A 19,998-nucleotide genomic window follows, 5' to 3' on the forward strand; every position below is an offset into this window, starting at 1 on the left:
GATCCTCAGCCTCAAATTCCAGTGGCATGGAATGACGCGGCCTTGATCTTGTGCCTTGTCTAGCTCTTGTTTGAGAAACCTAGTTATACATACATATTGTCTTACTGCTTTGGTAGCTTTCCAGTTTTGCAAATAACCCTACTTTATAGCACAGTGGAGGACAGCCACGTCCCACCTGCGAAAACCTTTACATATTCTCCATTAACAGTAAAGAGAAATGTAGAAGAAGCCGTGGAACGCTTGATGGAAGGGTTAAAAAAGATATCAGATTTTGGAACTAGGACACATCTTAACCAAGGGCTTTCAAACTGTCTCTAAGCTGAGGGTAAGCTGTCAGTCAAGGTAAACGCGCATGTCGCCAGCCTCCCCGGAACTTGTCGCACTGGATCTAAACAGTCGCTTGTGGGCTGTGTTGCAGCAGCTATTCCTCAGAAGCGTAAGTGCCACGGAGATGCGGGGCCTCTCTACCCCTGTCCTCCCCGTGCATTAAGCTGCTGTGCTAAACACACGTGTACCCACCTCTGTCCACACCGCGCATGCACGCTAACACTCACGACGCTTGGCAGTTAGACTAGACAGGGCACAACACCTTTTTTTTTTGTCTGTTTGGCAATTAACCATTCACTGGCTTTTTTTGTTGTAACATGCACTTCCTTTCTCTTGTTTTCATTCAAGCTGTGTACGCCATGGAAATTAATGTGGAGAAAGACACACAAACAGGAGAGACCAAGATTCTCTCTACAGCCACCATTGGCCCAGAGGGGGTCCATCCGAGAGGAGTCAAGGTCTATGAGGATGGTACCAAAGTAGTGTATGAGGTGCGCTCAGCGGGCACCGTGGTAGAGAACGGAGTGCACAGATTAAGCTCCCAGGATGTAGAAGAACTCATTCAGAAGGCGGGACAGTCAAGCCTCAGAGGTGGGCGCGTGTCAGAGAGGACCGCGGTTGCAGATGGGAGCCTGGGCCACCCTAAGGAACACGTGCTCTGCAAAGAGGCCAAGTTAGAAATGGTCCATAAATCTAGGAAGGACCGCTCCTCCGGGAACCCAGGGCAGCAGGCCCGAGCCCCCAGCTCTGAAGGGCCGCAGGCGAACTTGGATCAGCCCGTCACCATGATTTTCATGGGCTACCAAAACATTGAGGACGAAGAGGAGACAAAAAAGGTGCTAGGCTACGATGAAACCATCAAGGCTGAGCTGGTCCTCATTGACGAAGACGACGAGAAGTCCTTGAGGGAGAAGACCGTGACGGACGTGTCCACGATCGATGGGAATGCGGCGGAGCTGGTGTCTGGGAGGCCCATCTCCGACACCACCGAGCCCTCATCCCCAGAAGGGAAGGAAGAGAGCCTGGCCACAGAGCCAGCCACAGGTACCCAAAAGAAAAAGCGCTGTCAATGCTGTGTTGTCATGTGACCACTTCTCTCATCCCCTTTCTTCGGGGCAGCCTCCGGGCTCCCCACCACTTACCTAGACCTCACTGTACCACTCACTGCAATACTGTGAACTGGAAGCCAGCGCCTGCCTGCCTTGCAGTCGGATTGCTTTGCTCTCTCTTATTTTCCACCCTTTGTGTGTTTCTCCGGTTTCCTCACCTCAGAGACAGCGTGCATGTGTGTGCTTCATTCTTTCCAAGAACTTGCTCTTGCTCTGAACCTTCCCCTGTGTCTTCAAGAGCGAACCAATTCCTTCCTGCTCGATTGGGACGGACACTTCACGGCAGCGAGTTACATAGTAGCCTTAATCCACTCGACTGGGACCGACCCCGGTGGCCCCGGGGTGCATTCTGTAGTGTGTCCCCATCCTGTACTCACACATCGCCACACCGCTGGTGTCTCCCTTGCCTCCCTTGCTGTGGATCTGTGCTTTTATATCTTGTGTGGCAAGACGCTGTTGGCTCTCGCCGGTCACTAGTGTAGCCAGAAGTGGACCTCGCTTAATCTGTCCATCTAGGGCGATGCTTTCTGCTGCCTTACATGAGCTTCCAGAGGACAGTGTCGCGCACCTCTGGCTTTCCTTCTGTTCCACCCGAAATGAAGCTGATGTGAAAGGGAAGAACCCAGGGCCTGTCACAGCTGGAACGTAGGGACTGGTTTCCCCAACCCGCCCACCAGCACCTGTCCCTCATTCACAGCTTCCCTGGTGGACCCTTTATATACAAAGCACCATTTTTTTTAATTTTCTAAGGACGTGAAACAAACATTGTTTTCAGCATCGGTAGTGATCTCCAAACGTAGGCAAGAGCACTGGCCTTGCTCCTGTTCTCTCGGAACAATGTAAATTTTTATATTGTTTGCTTTTCCACGGACGTTTTCTGATCATGTTCCTCTCTCTCCAACGAAGGGATCATTTTGAGGCGTATCTCTGCAGTGACCATATTTCTAGAACAGTCTTTCTGACCTACAGTGGAGGGCGGCTGTGATGGTCCCACTTCATTGCGGATGGTGCTGTAACTGAGACCTGTCCATCTCACCTGCCCAGTTGATTCCAGAGCCTTACTTCCGGTCTCTTTTCTTTCTGTCCCCACAGGAATGAGAATGTTTCCCATCACGTTAGCGTGTAGGTTCATCCACCCCTCAAAAAAAAATTTTAAATGTAAAAAAAAAGTGTAAAAGATTAAGAAAGACCTGTCCTTAAGCACATTAGGTGCTTAAATTCCTTCCACAAATACTGGTTGATTGAGAGGCACGTAACTGAGCTTCTTAAAACATGTTTCTTAAACTTCTGGAGATTTCAGAACATCAAAGAATAATTTCTGTCTAGAACACAATGAACAATTCTTTAAAGAAATTTTTGGCACTCCTCCGAAGCAAACAGCCACACATATAGTAAAACCAAAGGGAAGCAATTTAATAACATAATCATATAGTAATAAAATAAAGGTGTAAATTTTAACTGATTTTAGTAACAGAGATATCTTAACTTTAAGTTATTTGCCCAAATGTTAATAGCATTGTTACAAATCATTCACAATATTATCTGTGTTCAATAGAAGGTAGTTTCAAAAAACATGCAATAGGCATACTGCATCAAGCCTAACTTCTATGAAAAGTAGATGAGAAAAAAATAAGGTAGTCTTTAGAGAATTTGACTACAGAACCAACTAAATTTGCCCTAATTATTTGCTTTCTCAGTGCTAAACCTAGTAGTATTTTTAATTTCTTGGCTTGAAATTATATGCATTCTAATCAAAAAGAAAATAATATTTTATTGTTCAACATTAATTTTTCTCTAGTACTGCACAAAGTGAGTCATTTTATCACCAATATGTAAACAAAACAAGTGAAAGAAGGGAAAAATAAAAGAGCTAAGTTCTGCTTCCTGAGATGATTTCATCCATGGCTTGGTTTTGAACAGTTGGGGGAATTATCTCTAAATCTCAGCTTCACGCAAGCAGCTGCAATGGACTAAAACTGTTCTGTTATCTGGAAATAATACCTGGTTTTGCTGCCTATAAATCTCACTCAGCTTTCTGCTCCTCAGTAAATGGTCACTAAGGCATCATTTAAGTGATAAATAAAATGACATGCCCGATAAGCCCACTTACATGGAAAAAGAAAACAGCTGCCATGTGTTGGACAATCTATTATTTTAACAATTTATTTAAAGCAAATGCTCAAAGTGTACCACAGGTTATCTCTTTTTTTATTCCCTTGGGGATGAAAACTATTCGATATGAGTTTTTATTTATTTCCCCCCACTTCTTTACAATATGAGTTTTTAAAAGCACAGTTAGTGAGTGGAATGGGGGAACTTAGAACCCGTGGGCTTGCTGGCTGATCGTCAGAATCTGAGTCATCTTGGACAGAGAATTCCCTGAAATGACCTGCCCTTCCGCCCATAAATGAACTAGTTTCTCATGAAGACACTGACCTGCACCTCTCACTACAACGCTGTACAGAAGACGTGAGAGACTAATGACAGCCTGCACTCTCATTCACCAATTATTATGATAGGGGGTAGCAAGCTATATGAATTAGAGTGCTCTCTCTATGTTTACTACACAGCTGATCATGTAATGGTTTTCAAAGTAAGATGTGTTGCTTTTATTAAAATGATCTGTGGCCACAGTGAATGCAGGAGTGTTTGAATGTGGCATATATATATATATAGACTAATGACAGCCTGCACTCTCATTCACCAATTATTATGATAGGGGGTAGCAAGCTATATGAATTAGAGTGCTCTCTCTATGTTTACTACACAGCTGATCATGTAATGGTTTTCAAAGTAAGATGTGTTGCTTTTATTAAAATGATCTGTGGCCACAGTGAATGCAGGAGTGTTTGAATGTGGCATATATATATATATATACCTATTCTGAGGGGGGATTCGGGCTCAGCCAGTACTTTTATGGGATGAGAGCTACAGTCCCACCTGCAGCAACAAGTACTACCCTTCCTAAGGAAGATATCTAGTTGTGAGTGTCAACAGTCATTGGCGTTCTCTGTGATTGAGTATATCAGCAGTTGCCAACCGGTGGTCCGGGGACCACTCGTGGTCCCTGAGGTCCAAAAGGTTGGCAACCGCTGGCCTATATAACCAGACTAATTAGAGCATCAGTAATGAAGCTACAGAATCATGGTCTTTTTTGAGCTAATGGTTAGGTGGACTTTCTTTAAAATCATATCATTAGTTCCCTCATAAATGGAAAGAGGAAGAGAAGGAATATTTTATTTGTTTATAAATAGATTTTCAGTGGCATCGCATTAAAGATTCTTTAATGGTTAAAATGCTAAGTTTAACCTTACATACCCTGAAAAATCTTGGTGACTTGTTTCATATATCCTTGACTTTTTTGTTTGTTTGATATGTAATAGAACAAACCACAGGAAATTCTTGTTTACCCACCCCTCTGTTACCCATCAGTATATTAATTTCTTATATAAGCAAACCTTAGTTGGCTCTAGCAGTGATTTGACAATGTCCAGTGATGTCACTTGATATTGGGAGTAGAGAGGGCAAGGGGCTAGGGAATTCCCTTCTGGCCAAACTCCAAACGTGGTTTCCTTCAACCTCCTGAGCAACCTCCAGTTATTCAAAGGCTTTCAGGAAACTCGAACAAATTCTAGTGTTTATCTGGTTTGACTTCTTTCTGAACTGTTGATAGACATGTATCTGCTTCAAATCCCCACATACTCCATCTTCCTGGTGATAGCTGTGTTTTTCCTGCATGCAAGTAGAATATTTTATTTTGGGTAGGGTCAAGTTTTTATAAAAGGGGGGAAGCTGTATGTCTAGAGATACAATATCTCTGGAGCAAAATGTTGAGGCCAAGGGTGAAAACAGCCTATTTCTCTTCACTTCTGCAGAATTCCATTTCGAGGGACCACACAGTACCCTTGGCAATGACTGTTTATTTCATTCCAGTGAACGAACTGGTAGCAAGAGAGGAGGAGGGGATATGGTGATAGAGGAAAAAACTGAACCACCAAAACAGTGCTCCTTTTTAAAAGCGTTTTCCTGCCAATTTAAAACACAGACGCACAGAAGGAAATTTGACTTTGGGTGGCGAACACAGTGCAATATACAAGTGATGTATTACAGAATTGCATACCTGAAACCTATATAATTTTATTAACCAATGACACCCCAGTCAATTCAATTAAAAAGTAATAAAACCCAGATGAACATAGACAAAGTGTGCCCAGAGGACTTTCTTCGTTTTTACTTAAATCTAGAAGCCCAGTTGTCCCTGTTTGTCACCAGACCTCCCTGTGGGGTTAAACTCAGCGAAGGCCCCATTCCTTATGGAAATATTCTCATCTCCCTCGTTGTTGCTTTGTTAACAATAAATTCCAAGGTGAGCAGCTTTATGTTGTATTTTTGCAACATGTGCATTTGTTATTGAAACCACAGGTTCACCGCATAGCTAAAACCTAAGTGTCAGAAACTTTGTAAATACGCAAAGTTTTAGAAGCTCCTTAATGTACTATGCCAGGTGCATGGAACTCCACTGACTAGGATAGGTCCTGAGAGACCCTCTGTCCTGTGGGCTAATGCCACCAGCTGGTATGTGGAGTTATAGCATATATCACAGAGCAGCTATATCATGAGCAAGATGGGGTCTTTGAGTCCTGCGGCCAGTACATCCTCATTGCGTAGTTCCCTTCTGCTCTTACAAGAAAAGCTGCCTGCATTTTCTAGGGAAAAAGAAAAGTTAGTCTTTTCTGAGGGGCACGGTGTAGTTATGTGTCTGTATGTTCATAGCTTCGGCGAACTTCATAATAAAATCCCCAGTCTAACAAAAACTAGAATACTTATTATTCAAATGTAGAAAAGGATAGAATAAAAATGACATCCTCAAAGTTTCAAAGGGCAATTTTACCAGGGAACCCTAGACCAGCCTTGCCCCCCACCCTTAACTTTTATATGACTTAAATCGGCCTCCGCTTCCCTCTCCACCCCAGTCTATTATAAGAAGGCCAGAACTGTAGCGCAAAAAAACAAAACCTGCTTTCGATGTGAAAGTATAACATAACATTTTGGGGGACCACAGATTTTCTGCATCTAAGATCTGGACAGCCTTAACTTTTATAAAAAAAAAAAACCACAAGAACAATTTTTTCAATGCTCTCTTTTACTAAACAGGAAAACAGAATGTTTCCTGAAATTAATGACTTTTTTATATTTTGTGACTATTTTCTAAGTTTCTACAGGTTGAAGTTTGAATGGTCATCTTCTCCCCATACTGCCTCTTGCTAGTCACCTGGGGCTCTTTTTTGCAAGTCACTGCATTCTTAGCAAAAGAAAGGAATATCTCGGGAACCACACAATTCTCCGTAGGCTTCAGGCAGTCCTCCTAGCGTGAGAGAACAGAGACACAGAAAGAAAAGAATTACAGGGTGGCTTTCTTTTTTATTTTCCTACGGTTAATGTACTGTACAGTATATATGTTTACAGAATGTATCTGCCTTGTGATGTTAACTAAATGAATGACAAAAAAAACAAAAAGAGTTCTGATGTGCCATTTGAAAGTTTGCCTTAGCATCGCTGTTTATGTTCTCCTTTTCTGTCCTTTTAAAAAATGCAGGTTGTATTCCAAAGCTGTGTTAACACAACATTCTCTTCCCACCCCTGCCCAGCCCTCTTCAGAGCGGTGGATTTTATCACAGGAGCCTGGAGGCAGAGCCTCGCCCCGAGGGAATAAAGTGGGCATAGCTTGGACATTGCCTCGGCCCATCTACCAACCAAACGTTCTGTGTCTTCATCTTGGCCTGCCAAATCACACTCTGACATTCCGGGGCGGGCCACGTGACCTGCAGTCCTTCCCCCTGTGAAGGAGGTGCACCTGTGGCCCCCCTCTCTGAGTCTGGGAGCATATTTTTTAGCATAATTGGCATAGCTTTGAAAAAGCAGGAGAGATGGAGTCATATGGTGTGACTGGGTCATTACTGACAGGTGTGCCCATTCATTATAGTCTAAGATGAGTCGCATAATATGGGTGGGAGTAAGGAGTGGCTATAGAAATTGGAATATTTTACGTTTATGTATTTTTTTAAGGAAAAATATTTTTATAGTGAATTCTATATGCATTCTGAAGCTTGAGTTTGAAAACACCCTTGATTGACTGAGTTATTTCTCCATTCCATTAAAGTAACTTTCCGGTGAACTCCCAGGCCTCAGGGGTGTGAACAAAGGGCCGTGCCCTGCCCTCACACCACCACTGCACGGAGTCCAGTTTTTCCAAACAGACCTAGGTTGTAAGACCAAACTTTCCGTAACTATTGTTAGAGAAACTGTTGAATGGCTTGAGAGCTCTCTGGGCTCCGTCTTTAAATATATATTTATTGATTTCAGAGAGGAAGGGAGAGGGAGAGAGAGATATAGAAACATTAGTGATGAGAGAGCATCATTGATTGGCTGCCTCCTGCACGCCCAACACTGGGGATCGAGCCCACAAGCCGGGCATGTGCCCTTAACGGAAATCAAACTCAGGACTTTCAGTCCACAGGCCAACACTCTATCCACTGAGCCAAACCAGCTAGGGCTGGGCTCCATCTTTAATAATAATATATAATCATTTTTTGGAAGGAGGTAGCTATCCTATATAATAATTCTATATAATAAAAGCCTAATATGCAAATTGTCCCCTCAACTGGAAGTTCCACCGGGAGTTGGACCAGAGGTGGGACTGGCCAACCACCCATGGCCTCTCCTCCTGGCCGGCCCCACCCTGACCAGCAGCTGTGGCAGGCAGCTGGGGGAAGGGAGGCTCTGGCCAGCAGCCGCTAGGGACCCTATCCAGGCACCAATTTCGTGCACTAAGCCTCTAGCTTTAAATATAAGTCCAACTCTGTCACATATTTAAGGAGTAACTGCTACATTGAGGTTAAGAGACCACTCACTACAGTGCATTTGAGTCATAGGTGTGAAAAGGTGAGTCAGAAACATCTGGCTCTTAGTCTGTACATAAATGCATAAACCAACAATATAAAACTTACCAGGTATTACCGGCCTTGTAAATATTAATGGGGCTACATCATATTTTCAGAGCTAAGTAGAGATGAGAAAGAATTGCCTTTATCCATCTGTAAAGAAGATTCTGAATTTTTAGATTTCTTGGATCCCCACCCCTACCCCACCTCCAGTTTGCTGCCAAATTCCTGAGTTCTGGTGACATTCACACTCGGTCTCATGAAGATCTTCACCCACTCCTGTTCCTCTGGCTGACAGGGTGGGACAAGCTTCAGTCTGCTCACCACTCCAGTCAGACTCTCTTGCCGGGTTGCGTCCTTTTCCGGCATGGGCCCTATTTCTACTGCCCTAAAAGACCAAGATCCTTTTCCCAACAAGGCAAGGTCATAAACATGTTCCATTTCAAGAAAAATAACCCCTCCAATATCCATGCAAATCATTTTAATTCTTTCATGACCAGGATCCCCCCAATGGGCTCAAGTCAAGGCCAGCTGTGAACATTAGTGTCATGGAGACAATTTCCAAAAATGAAAGAACTATGCAACTGCCCGAAGGTGCTACAGGAGAGCCAGTGTATTCTAGTTTCTTATTACCACGGCACCTCTTGGTTTGAGATAAGGTGGGCAGGGCAGGGAGCCATCCAGCTCCTTGGTTTCGCAATGACAAGTCTTGACCTGCCAAGAGACCACTGGGCAATGCCTGACCCCAACTATTCTGTGTGTAGCTCCAACTCCAATTTCTCGATATTCTATTCTGGCAAGTGGAAAGAGTTCTGTTCTTTGTCAGGTTCTGGAACATTCTTTCCTCCTCTCAAGCTCCTGACCTTGTAGAGTTGAAATCATACAGGGGTTCCAGAAAATGTTGTGTGTGATGCAGCTTTCTGGTGAATGTAGGTTGTCGATGGAATTTTCAGCTTTAGCAGCTCACTGGGGTGAGTGGCATCTCTGTACATACATCCATTCTGTGGTTGGTTGCGGGGTAGGGTGGGAACCTGTCGTGCTTTTCCTGAAGTAGACTTGCTGGGCTAGCTGCTGTACTTTGTAACCTGAAGTGTACTTGGACTGTTCTGTTTCCTTCGGATAAAAAAGCAAAAACTGACGATAGAAATAACACTGCCAGCGACAGCCAATGCTGTTCCTGTAGCTTCTCTCTGTTCCTCTGTACAGTGTTAATAGACAATAAACTGCCTTTGTACTGCATCTGCCTCTGTGTCTGCGCCCCGATTCTTTTCCTTTTCACCTGCCATGAGTGGACGCCGGGCCAGACTGCGTGGGGATCGCCTTCAACGCACACTCAAACTAAACACTAACCAAACTTAAACGTGCTTCAGAATCACCCAGGGATACCTGCTAAGCTCATGGAAACGCATTCACATGTCTGGCACTCAGGTTCCGATTCCCAGGTTGGGGCCCCGTAATCTGCGTTTTTAATAATGTCTCCAGGTGATTCTGACCCATGTGGTATCTGGCCCATCCATAAGTTTGTGTGTCCCCCAGTGGAAACTCCGTGGCCTGCCTGTTCCAGCTGGTTTCCACACTAACTAATCCCATCTCCCACACTTCCTCTCTCTCACCCGCTCTTACACGTCTTTCTCCACACCTGTCATCTTTTTTCCTGTTCCTTGCAAGCCCCCAGCAGTGGCATTAACTGTGATCCCCTGGGTGAAACGCAGACTGCCGCTTAGGTTAGGGGGTAAGCACTCATCCGGTGTGGTCTCCTGAGCAGGAGCATCTGAAGACACCCAGGACTTTGATATTCCTCTTGACTGTTATAGCCTCTTGACCTGGAAGAGGGTCAGCAAACATTTTCTATAAATAGCCAGATAGCACTTGGGGCTTTGTGGGCCAGATGAATTCTGTCACAACAACTCCACTCTGCCAGAAAGCAGCCCCACATTCTACATAAATGAATGACTGTGATTATGTTCCAACAAACTTTATTTACTACAACAGTCTTTGGGCAGGACTTGGCCTTCGGGCTTGTAGTTTGTTGACCCCTGGCCTTCGGCAAGGCTTGGTACATTGTAGGTGTTCAATAAAAAAAAGTTTAAAAGCCATCGCATGAAAGAATGAACAAAGGGCAGATATGAAATCACCTATAAAAATGTCACAGAAAGTTGTCTTTGAAGACACGGAGTAAATGCAATCATTTGGGGCATTCTTATGTGGTTGGGTTCCATGGTGGATTTCCTTGTTATGTTTTTATGCCTGGAAGGAAACTTTGAAGACTGAGACTTGAATGGTGCCTTATAGACTGTTCACACTGCCAAGCTGATATTAGTAAGAGTTTCAACCAATAGAAAGTTGAGGAAGTACAAGGTCATCTTGTCCGTGTCAGAGTGCTGAGGGTACCAGAACTGGGTGGTCTCTAGGCTTCTAAGCATCAGGCCAGGTGTTTGTGAAGCTAGGTTTTGTCTGATCCATCCTACACAGTGAGTGGCAGAGCTTTCTTTAAATATACTCTTTGTTCCTTGAAATATTCTTTATTGTGTGGACATGTAGACTGGAACCATGATAGCACATTATGCATCTCACAGCTCTAGGGTGTACCAACAGTGACACATCAAGTAGCCTATAAAAAGCTGTGTGCTCACATCCATTCCCAGTGTTGTGTGGAGTTAAAGGAAATTCTGTTTATGCAAAGCACTATGTAAGCTGGAAGTGGGTAGCAGATGTTAGTTTACTTGTGATGAGAAAGTGGTATATGCCCCAGTACCAAAGGCCTCAACTTTCCCAAATGTAAATATTGTAGGTTATTCAGGTGTGTTTCAGAGCCAGTATAAAAGGGGAAGCTGCTTTTCCCTCCCTTGAGTTGGTGACTGCTTTTGTATTATATTGAACTGTATGAAATTGCCATATTATAGACCGATAATATTGACAATGTCATATAATTCAATTCCAGGTTTCATTTGCCATGTTGGAGGGCAAAAGCTCACCAGATGAAATTTAACTCTAGCAGGAGGAATTTAGATGAGAAAATAAGAACTTTGGAAGGGCCTATAGTTCAGTACTACTAATGCACAACTGGGCATTTCCCCTTAGTGGGTACGATTTCCTTTAATCCTACCTCAACCATATGAGGTAGACATTGCTATTCTTCTCCTTTATGCATGAGGAAACTGAGTTACAGAAATAGTCAGTGCCTTGCCCAATATAGCAAAGCGAAATATTGGGGAGTGATGGGAACAAGTTTTGAGCTCAGCTCTCTTTACTTCCTTCCACACAGGAGTCTCTGTGTCGTGAAAGTGGTGTGGGAATGCAACTTAGATACAGAAAGAGTTGGGTAACAGAACCATCTGTGCAAAAAAAAAAAAAAAAAGACAAAATGGCACTGGTTCTTATTCTGCACCTTTACCTGCTCAAGCAAATGCTCTGTAATAACACCGCCCTCTGGAGGATGGGAGGTGTCTCTGCAGTACTTCCTTCCCAGAGGAGAAGCAGAGGGTGAAATCACCCTTTGTTCTCTTATCTGTTAATTAGGAATCCTGTTTTTCTGCTTGATAATGTTTCCTTCCTCATTCATTAAAAGGATTAACAAAATTGCCCAAACAGCACTGTTAAGTCTAGGAGTGGCATGCCCATCTCTGAATGAGCAAAAGTGGTTTTGTTGCTGTTGCTGTTGATAGTATTGCTATTATTTCGCCTGTGTCCTAACAGCTAAGAGTAGCAGTGCCCTATGGCGTTGTGCCTTTAGATCTAGGCTATATCACCCTCTGCAGCCACCAATAGGACACACTGTCTCCCCAACAGCCCAGCTCCTCTTCTGCTTTTCCCAAACCGTGTCAAATCCTCCACTTTATGGACAACACACAAAAGCAAAGGTTTGCTATTTAGAAGCTAAGGCCACAAGACTTCAGAGATCTTTAGTGCAGAAGTCATAAAATGGTTACCTACAAGCTGGGTCCGGCCTCCAGTTATGGTAGTTTTGCCTGCATAGTGTTTTAAAAATCATTTTTAATTCATTGTCAATAGTAATAAATTAAGAGAATTCCCCTTCTAAAAGTATGGATTTCTAGCTCCCCTTGACATTTAAGAGGCTCTGTCAACAATGGGCCTGTTTTCCTGGCTGACAAGTGCCCGGAGCTGATGGTGGCTGCCCCCTCTAGAGAAGCTGTAGTCTTATTCACCATCACCACCACCAGTTCCTGTTGCCTTACTCCAGGCCAGCATCCTTTGTTTATACCACCTGCCTGGCCCCTGTTGGCATTTGAGTGTGTTATCCCTAACCTAGCACAATCCACTCGTTTTATGGCTGGGTCAAATGAGTCCGAGGTGAACGTGAGACTTACCCATTACCAGATCATAGTAAAGCCAGAACTAGAGATGACATCTCCTCAACTCCTTTGGAAGAATGAGGGTTGGCACTGGGTTAGGATCTGAAGCTGATAGGAGCATTTTAAATTTTGAGCAGGCTATAAGCAGAAAGCCAATATCAGAATCTGGTGCTTTTTAACCCTACCAGACCACTGTACTGATTTTTCGGTAATTTCCACACAAAGGTGGAATATTGGCGCTAGATGAAAGGTAGATGAAAGCTAGACCTATTTTCTACAATGTCTCCAAGTTCCATCTTATTCTAACCATTTGTTTGCATGTAACTAACATTTTTCTATATCATGTTGGTTTTTTCTCTTTAATGCTCAGGAGCTCAGGTATAGGGGACAGTTAGGTTCAGGGCCTCAGGTCTGGTAGGATTAAAAGAAGAGCCCACATGACTTGTGTGGTGATAGATCATCACAAGCTGGTGAGATCACTTAAAATATAAGAAAAGAAAACCCTTTTTTCTGCAAAAATGTATAGTGTATAGATTATTCTCTATGTTGCTTAGGCAAAATGACCAATGTAAATGTTTTTGGAACTGTGTGGTATCCTGTGCTTCATGGTAAAAATTTTCATTCCTAGAAAAATAAACAAAAACATTGTAGTCAACAGTTGGATAGTTCTGGAGGCTTCAAATTTCTTCTTAAGAAAAACACAAAAGGCAAATCCCACGTGTGCTTAAATTTCAACATGATCTCTCCCCTCCGAATCCTGAGTCTTTTAATCGGTCTCCTGAGGTCATGTGGTCACAGAATAGTAATATCCTCTGATGTTCACTTCCTTATCTTGCTAAGAAGAATGATCTGCAGGAAGTTGGACAATTCAGCGAATTGATGAAACAGGAATCTTTCTTCCCAAGGCTTGTCATCTGAAACCAATGTGATCTAGTGTTTCTAGTGTTTTCTTTTTTAAAATGTTTAACTAAGCTAATCAAATTTAAGATGATAATTGTATTTCCCTACTTCCGCCTTCCCTTCCCGCCCCCCCTCACCCCCCGCCCCCATTTCCAAGTAACTGAGTATTGACAGCAGGAGCAGTGAATCTATATTTTTCAGGCCAAGGGTCCAAGGTCAGTCCAAGGACAATGAGATAAATTCTGCAGTCTGTGTGACCCATCCATACTATCAGACTATGTCTCAAATTTCCGTTCTTCAAGAGCTTATTTCAAACCAGAGAACGCCGACAGTTTGGTAGTTTCTTCTTTCCCTGAAATCTGACCACATCCTAACTATACTCAGAGACTCAAGGTGAGATTCTGTCAAATACATCCACTCTGTTTTTCCTAAACTTTGACGTTTGGGTATCGCTTTAGTTAGTTTTGTCCTGTGTGTATGCCACCTGTGGGCCATTAGTTGATATTTTAACCACTTCTATGACTTAAGTTTATTTGAAAATAAAGTTGTAGTCCTATCTCAGATAGGCAGCACACACCACAAAAGTAAACTGTCAAAATAAGTATAAATCAACATTATTATTAATTTCCAGCTCTCAGCAGTCGCCTAAGAATACATATAATTATCTAGACCGGCTATTAAAGGAGGGAAGTAGGGGCTGGGAGGAGGGGGGGATATGGGGGGGGGGGGAATGGGGGATAGCTGTAATACTATCAACAATAAAAAGACATTTTAAAAAACAAATAAAGGAGGGAAAGCAGGATTAGAGAAATGTCAAAAATACACTTTTTTCTCTTTGATATAATCATATAGTATGAAAGAGTATCAACATGAGAATAGCGTTCTTGCTATGTGATTTGGTATTGTTTAATACCATACTCATTGACCCCTAAAATTTGGGAAAATCTGCCCTGCCTCATTCTATTTCTTTAAGAACCCCAAGTCTCGCCCTAACCGGTTTGGCTCAGTGGATAGAGAGTCGGCCTGCGGACTCAGGGGTCCCAGGTTCAATTCCGGTCAAGGGCATGTGTCTTGGTTTCAGGCACATCTCCAGTGGGGAGTGTGTAGGAGGCAGCTGATCGATGTTTCTCTCTCATCGATGTTTCTCACTCTCTTTCCCCATCCCTTCCTCTCTGTAAACAATCAATAAAATATATTTTAAAAATAAAATAAAAACCCCAAGTCTTCATTTTGAAGATTGGGGTGAGATATACAAAGTGACTTGCTCAAAGCGACAGGAAGCAAGAGCAGAAACACCGAGCTGGGATCCGAGCTGGGACGGGGTGACTTCAGGTTGTTTCTGTTACACCAGGTGCCTGTCCCGCTGTTTGTCTTATGAGGAACGCATTGAGTACGTCAGCAGCAAACTTAAACTCTCCAGTAAAGATCTCCGTTGTTTAAACACACAGAAGTAACATCTGTTCCAGCTACAGCTGCATCTGGCAGAAGCAGTTTTTCACTGAGGGAGGCCAGGTCTAATGGGCTCCTGCCTTACTTGAGCGAAGTAACTTAGGTGATCAGATGTGAGTTTCCAGATAGAAGGGGACAGTGATGTAATATGCAGGTACCTGATGGGCTGGAGAGCTGGTCCACTGAAAGGCACTCCTACCTCCAGCTTCAGTACGTCTTCTGAGCTCCAGCAAGTGGACTTCTGCTCAGAAGACATGGTTAACTCTTGAGTCAGGATGTAACCAATGCAAGCTGTAAAACTGGCTCAGCACTAGAGAATAAACAGAGCTTAAAGGGGAAAGAACCACTCAGGGACATCTCAGCTTCTCTTCTCTGTTCTTTTCCATGGGACGCGCCTATTTTTCACATGAGGTATACTCACACCGATAGAAGGAGTTGAACTTCCCCAAAGCCCATGAGTTCTCCGAGGAAGCACCTGCCATAGCTCTCTGGTTCTCATTTCTTGCTTGCTGCACATTAAATCTGGGACGTTTCCTTCAAAATATAATTATACTAGGGCCCCACCCCAGAGATTCTGATTTAATTGGTGTGGGTGAGGCCTGGGGCACTTATTAAATGGCTCCAAGTGATTCTGACGGGCAGCCAGGGTTAGAAACAACAGCAGGGAAGGGCCTAGAATAGGCCGGCATGGGCCTAGGGGAGAATTCCAGCTGGAATCCTTGTCTCAACTCTGCAAACAACAACAACACAGTAGGCTTTGGAGTCAGAACGGAAATCAAATTCCATGTCGGTCATTGGCCAGCTGGTCAGTGTCGGACAACTGGTTTCAATTCACCAAACCTCAGTTTCCTCTTCTGTAAAATGAGACTCATGCTTAGCGTGCATGATTTCTATTAGGAATGTTTTAAAGACTGTCCTCTCTGCTTTTCCTTTCTCTTTACAAAGGAAAAGTGTTTGAGGCATTTTATATTTTTCTTTGTCCTCCTGCCTCTATAGAAGCATCTTATCACTTTCCTAAAGTTGGCAGCAGAAAAGAAAATAAAGAGAGAAATCAGGCCAAGAGAAAGACAGCATGAAACCAGAGGACTCAGTATAGCATAGATTTCTGATTGTTTATTTCTCTCTTTCCTTTGGGCGATTCGGTTTGTGAAATGTAGAACATAATACTACTTTATCAACCAAACCACCGAACTCTTAAGTTGGATGTGTATTGAAAACAACAAAACATGAGGTTGCAGAAACAGCATGTTAGGAGTAGGGTCTTTTACATTATTATTTTTTTAATCCTCTCTGACTCTTGGTATGGTCAGACTCATATTTTTATTTTATATCTTCTTTTCTTTTGTTGCGGTATAATTGACAAACAACATTGCATTAGTTTATTCTATAACTGGAAGCTTATGCCTTTACATTATTTTTATTTGAATTTTGTAAGTATTGCATTAAAATAATGTACTTTTAAAAAATGTATTGCAGAGCAGTGCTCTGGAACTTGAACATGTGTGTGAAACGTTTGCCACTCTTGTTAAAATGCAGGTTTGGGTTCAGTAGGTCTGGGGTGGGGCTCAAGGTTCTGCCTGTCTAACAGGCTCCCAGGTCATCTGGTGCTGCGGGTCTGTGGCCACTCCTTGAATAGCAAGGTTGTGGAGGAGTGGAGGCCCACCAGCGTTTCCAGGGCAGCATCCTGTTCTGGTTATCCACTTGGGCAATCCATCTCCCAAACCACGTAGCTTAAAGCAAAATAATGATCTGCTGTTGTTACTATTATCTCTCCCAGTTCAGCTAGGCAGTCCTTGCTCCGAGTCGCCCATGGATTGGTCATCAGAAAGCAGTTGGGGTGGAGTCATCTGGTGTCTGGTATTTGATGCTGCTGTCCACTGTGACCTCACCTGGGGCTGTCAGTCAGAACCTTGCCCTGCCCTCTCCGTGTGGCAAGGGGGTCTTCACAGCCCAGCAGCTGGACCCCAAGAACAGGTGTCCCAAGAGAGAGCCAGGTAGAAGTGCCACCTTTTCTAGCCTCACCTCCTAAGTCACACAGGGTCACTTCTGCACATTCTATTTGGTAGACGTGACTTGTGACTATAGTTAACCACGTGATAATGCAAACTTGAAAGTTGCTGAGGGTCTAGATTTCAATAGTCTCACCACACTCACAAATACATATCTATATGTTCAATAAGTACTTTTGGATGAAAAAACAAACTCTGTCACTGAGGGCTGCACTGGTCTAGTAATTCCCACGGCCATCATTATACTTTGGGCCTCAGTTTCCACATCTTGTAAAACAATTTTCTTCTTTGAGAGCTGAAAGTGAAAGGAGGGCACCTACGTGAATGAGCCCAGCGAAGTGTCTGTGGCTCAGTAACTGTCGTGTGTTGTTGAGTAAGGACTCAGGGGAAGGAGTTGGCACATTTCACATCACAGAGGAGCATGTCATCACTGACATAGGGCAGTGGCTGTTTTGAGCCAAATGACTGCATGTCTACGCATCATAATATGACATGTGCAAGTATCCAAGTTAAAAAAAAGCATTTCATTAAGGCCCGCCCAGATACAAGGGCAGGGCAGTGACTCTGTGTCTTGAAGAGAGAAGTGTCAGAGAATGTGCAGACCTGTCTAACGCGCTGCAGGGTCTTCTTCAGGAAGCTCTGACGGGCAGGCGGCTGAGGCCGGTGGCCCAGGAAAAGCTGACAGGCTGTGTTGCCAAGCGTGGTTCCGACGTGTGGCGGCGGGCTCCATGGCGGTTTTCTCCAGCAGGTGGGAGGGTGTGTGAGTGTCCGCCTGGGTATCCACCACCAGACAATAAGCATCATAAAGCAGGGATGTGCCTTTGTCTCTACAGTAGTCCCAGTGAATAGGCCAGCACAGTGCTTGGCACACAAAAGGGGCCTAGTGCATATTCATAGGGTGGGTGGATAATGGCTGGCTGAATGAATGAATAAATGAATGAATGAATGAATGAATGAATTGGAAAGAGGTGGACCCTGGGGTCTGTTGTTCTGGAAACCTCCCTCAGGATGGCCTTCTTTGGCACTGTTCCCAAAGGGAGGGACCTCTGTGTTTGCTCACAGGTCACTGTGGCTCCAGGGGTCTGGTCTGCGTGGCACCCTGGTCCCCAAAGGACCCCAGGAGGTGGGAAGCACAGATCTACTGGGAAACCTCCCTCTTGACTTCCATTAAGTGGAAACTGAAACTGGAATTTCAGGGGGAAATGAAAGGCAAGGGTGGCTATTTTGATTATAATGCTCTCTCATTTCTAAGCAGCTCTCTCCGCTTCCTGTTTATACCCTAAACAGAGCAAAAGTGACCAGATCACTAAGGGGAAGGGTTTCTCTGGGGATTTCTAGCCAGATGGGCAACAGGAAGTAGGACTCTGCCAAGACAGAAGACATTCAGGCAAGCTGGCAGGTTTGGCCACGCCCCCGTGGGCTGGGCACCGTGGGTTTCCGAAGGAGCTTCCAGGTCCATCCTGCCATCGGGTACGACTGCTTACATCCAGCTCCCAGTCCCGATCCTGATGGGATTGTCAGGGCCCCCTGGGCAGCTGTGTTTTCCTTCTAGACACCCAGCCGGAAGGCTGGCTGGGGCAGACTCCGTCTTCCCGGGAAGTCAGCATGTCCTCTGGGCACAGAACAGCATCCCCAGATTTCAGGGAGGGACCCTAGACCCAGTTCCTGTCCTGGCTACAGACCTGTGGAGCTTGACGCAGACAGAGGGACACTTGAGGAATTAGGGGCGGAGAGGAAACAGTGACGGGAAAGCCACTGAGCAGCAGCAGGCTACAAGACCTCTTTGAGATCTGAAAGTGCAAGGCCATCTGATCTTACAGTTCTTCCCTGCGCCCCCCCGTACACACCATACCCACGCACACACCTATGCATATACCACACACATGAACACCCATGTGTTCATGGACACAGATGTATGCATCACACATGTGCACACACATGCACACACCTCCCAGATGGGCTCTGTGAAGCTGACTCCTGAAGAATGAAAAAGGTGTCCTTGCTGAGATTATTTTAGGCAGAAGGGAGAGTAATGGCAAAGGCTTGTGCAAGGGTAGTGTGGTCACCTGGGGGAGGCCCCCCATCACTGGTCCTCACTGGTCTATCCGGGATGCCTGTGCTCAGGCCCCCACAGCCTGTTCAGGGCTAAAGTCTGCGTGGCTTCCAGGCCAAGCTTGGGGACAAGAACCTGGGCGGAAGCTGGGAGTCCTTGGACTCAGGTCAGCTTCCCTACATACACCACACATCGACCTGCGCTCCCCTGCTCTCCCGCCCTCCCCTCTCCTCTCTGTCCCTGCCCTTCCCTCTCCTCCCACCAAGGAGCAGCCTCGCTGACCTCTCCTGACTGGGGCTCCTGGAGGAACGTGTAACCCAGCCCAGGAGGCCTGGCTTAAGTTCTGTAATGAATTTTGGCTTTTTTTTGCAAAAGACCTGAAGGCCCATAGCCAAAGGCAGCTTCTGTCACAATCCCTCTTCTCCCCAAGCAAGAGCTCACGCAACCCAGCCACCCGCTAGAAATGGAAAGGAGGGGGGCATGTAGGAAGCACCCACGCAGGTGTTTCCTGGCCCTCGCCAGTGGGGTCTCTCTGTTCTCAGGGATACAACCCGCCCAAGCCGGGAGCTTGGACTCCCCGAGAACAATACCGTGGTGAAGGGAGGATCAGGTGTTATTTTCTTTTCACATTCCCAATTCATTCCAGAACAATACTTTTGTCAAGGATGATGTAAGTGAATGAATAGAAAAATGAAATTTAAAAAAAGAGAGGAGCCCTAACCGGCTTGGCTCAGTGGATAGAGCGTCAGCCTGCGGACTCAAGGGTCTCAGGTTCGATTCCAGTCAAGGGCATGTACCTTGCTTTCGGACACATCCCCAGTAAGGGGTGTGCAAGAGGCAGCTGGTCGATGTTTCTCTCTCATCAATGTTTCTAACTCTCTATCCCTCTCCCTTCCT

General features: G+C 44.7%; 1 protein-coding gene across 10 annotated transcripts in view; it reads left to right on the forward strand.

Moving 5' to 3' along the window:
- Positions 1-19,998, forward strand: part of AKAP2 (A-kinase anchoring protein 2) — a 317,252-nt gene that overhangs the window by 138,799 nt on the left and 158,455 nt on the right. For 8 of the 10 annotated variants that reach the window (XM_006771163.2, XM_006771165.2, XM_006771162.2 and 5 more), the window contains one exon: positions 676-1,371. The exons of the other annotated variants lie outside the window; for them this stretch is intronic. In XM_006771163.2, coding sequence (XP_006771226.1) covers positions 676-1,371 — 696 coding nt within the window. The remainder of the gene's footprint in view (positions 1-675; positions 1,372-19,998) is intronic. 10 annotated transcript variants of the gene reach the window in all.

This window comes from Myotis davidii, unplaced genomic scaffold (assembly GCF_000327345.1).
Source record: "Myotis davidii unplaced genomic scaffold, ASM32734v1 scaffold64, whole genome shotgun sequence".
Classification (NCBI taxonomy): Eukaryota; Metazoa; Chordata; class Mammalia; order Chiroptera; family Vespertilionidae; genus Myotis; species Myotis davidii.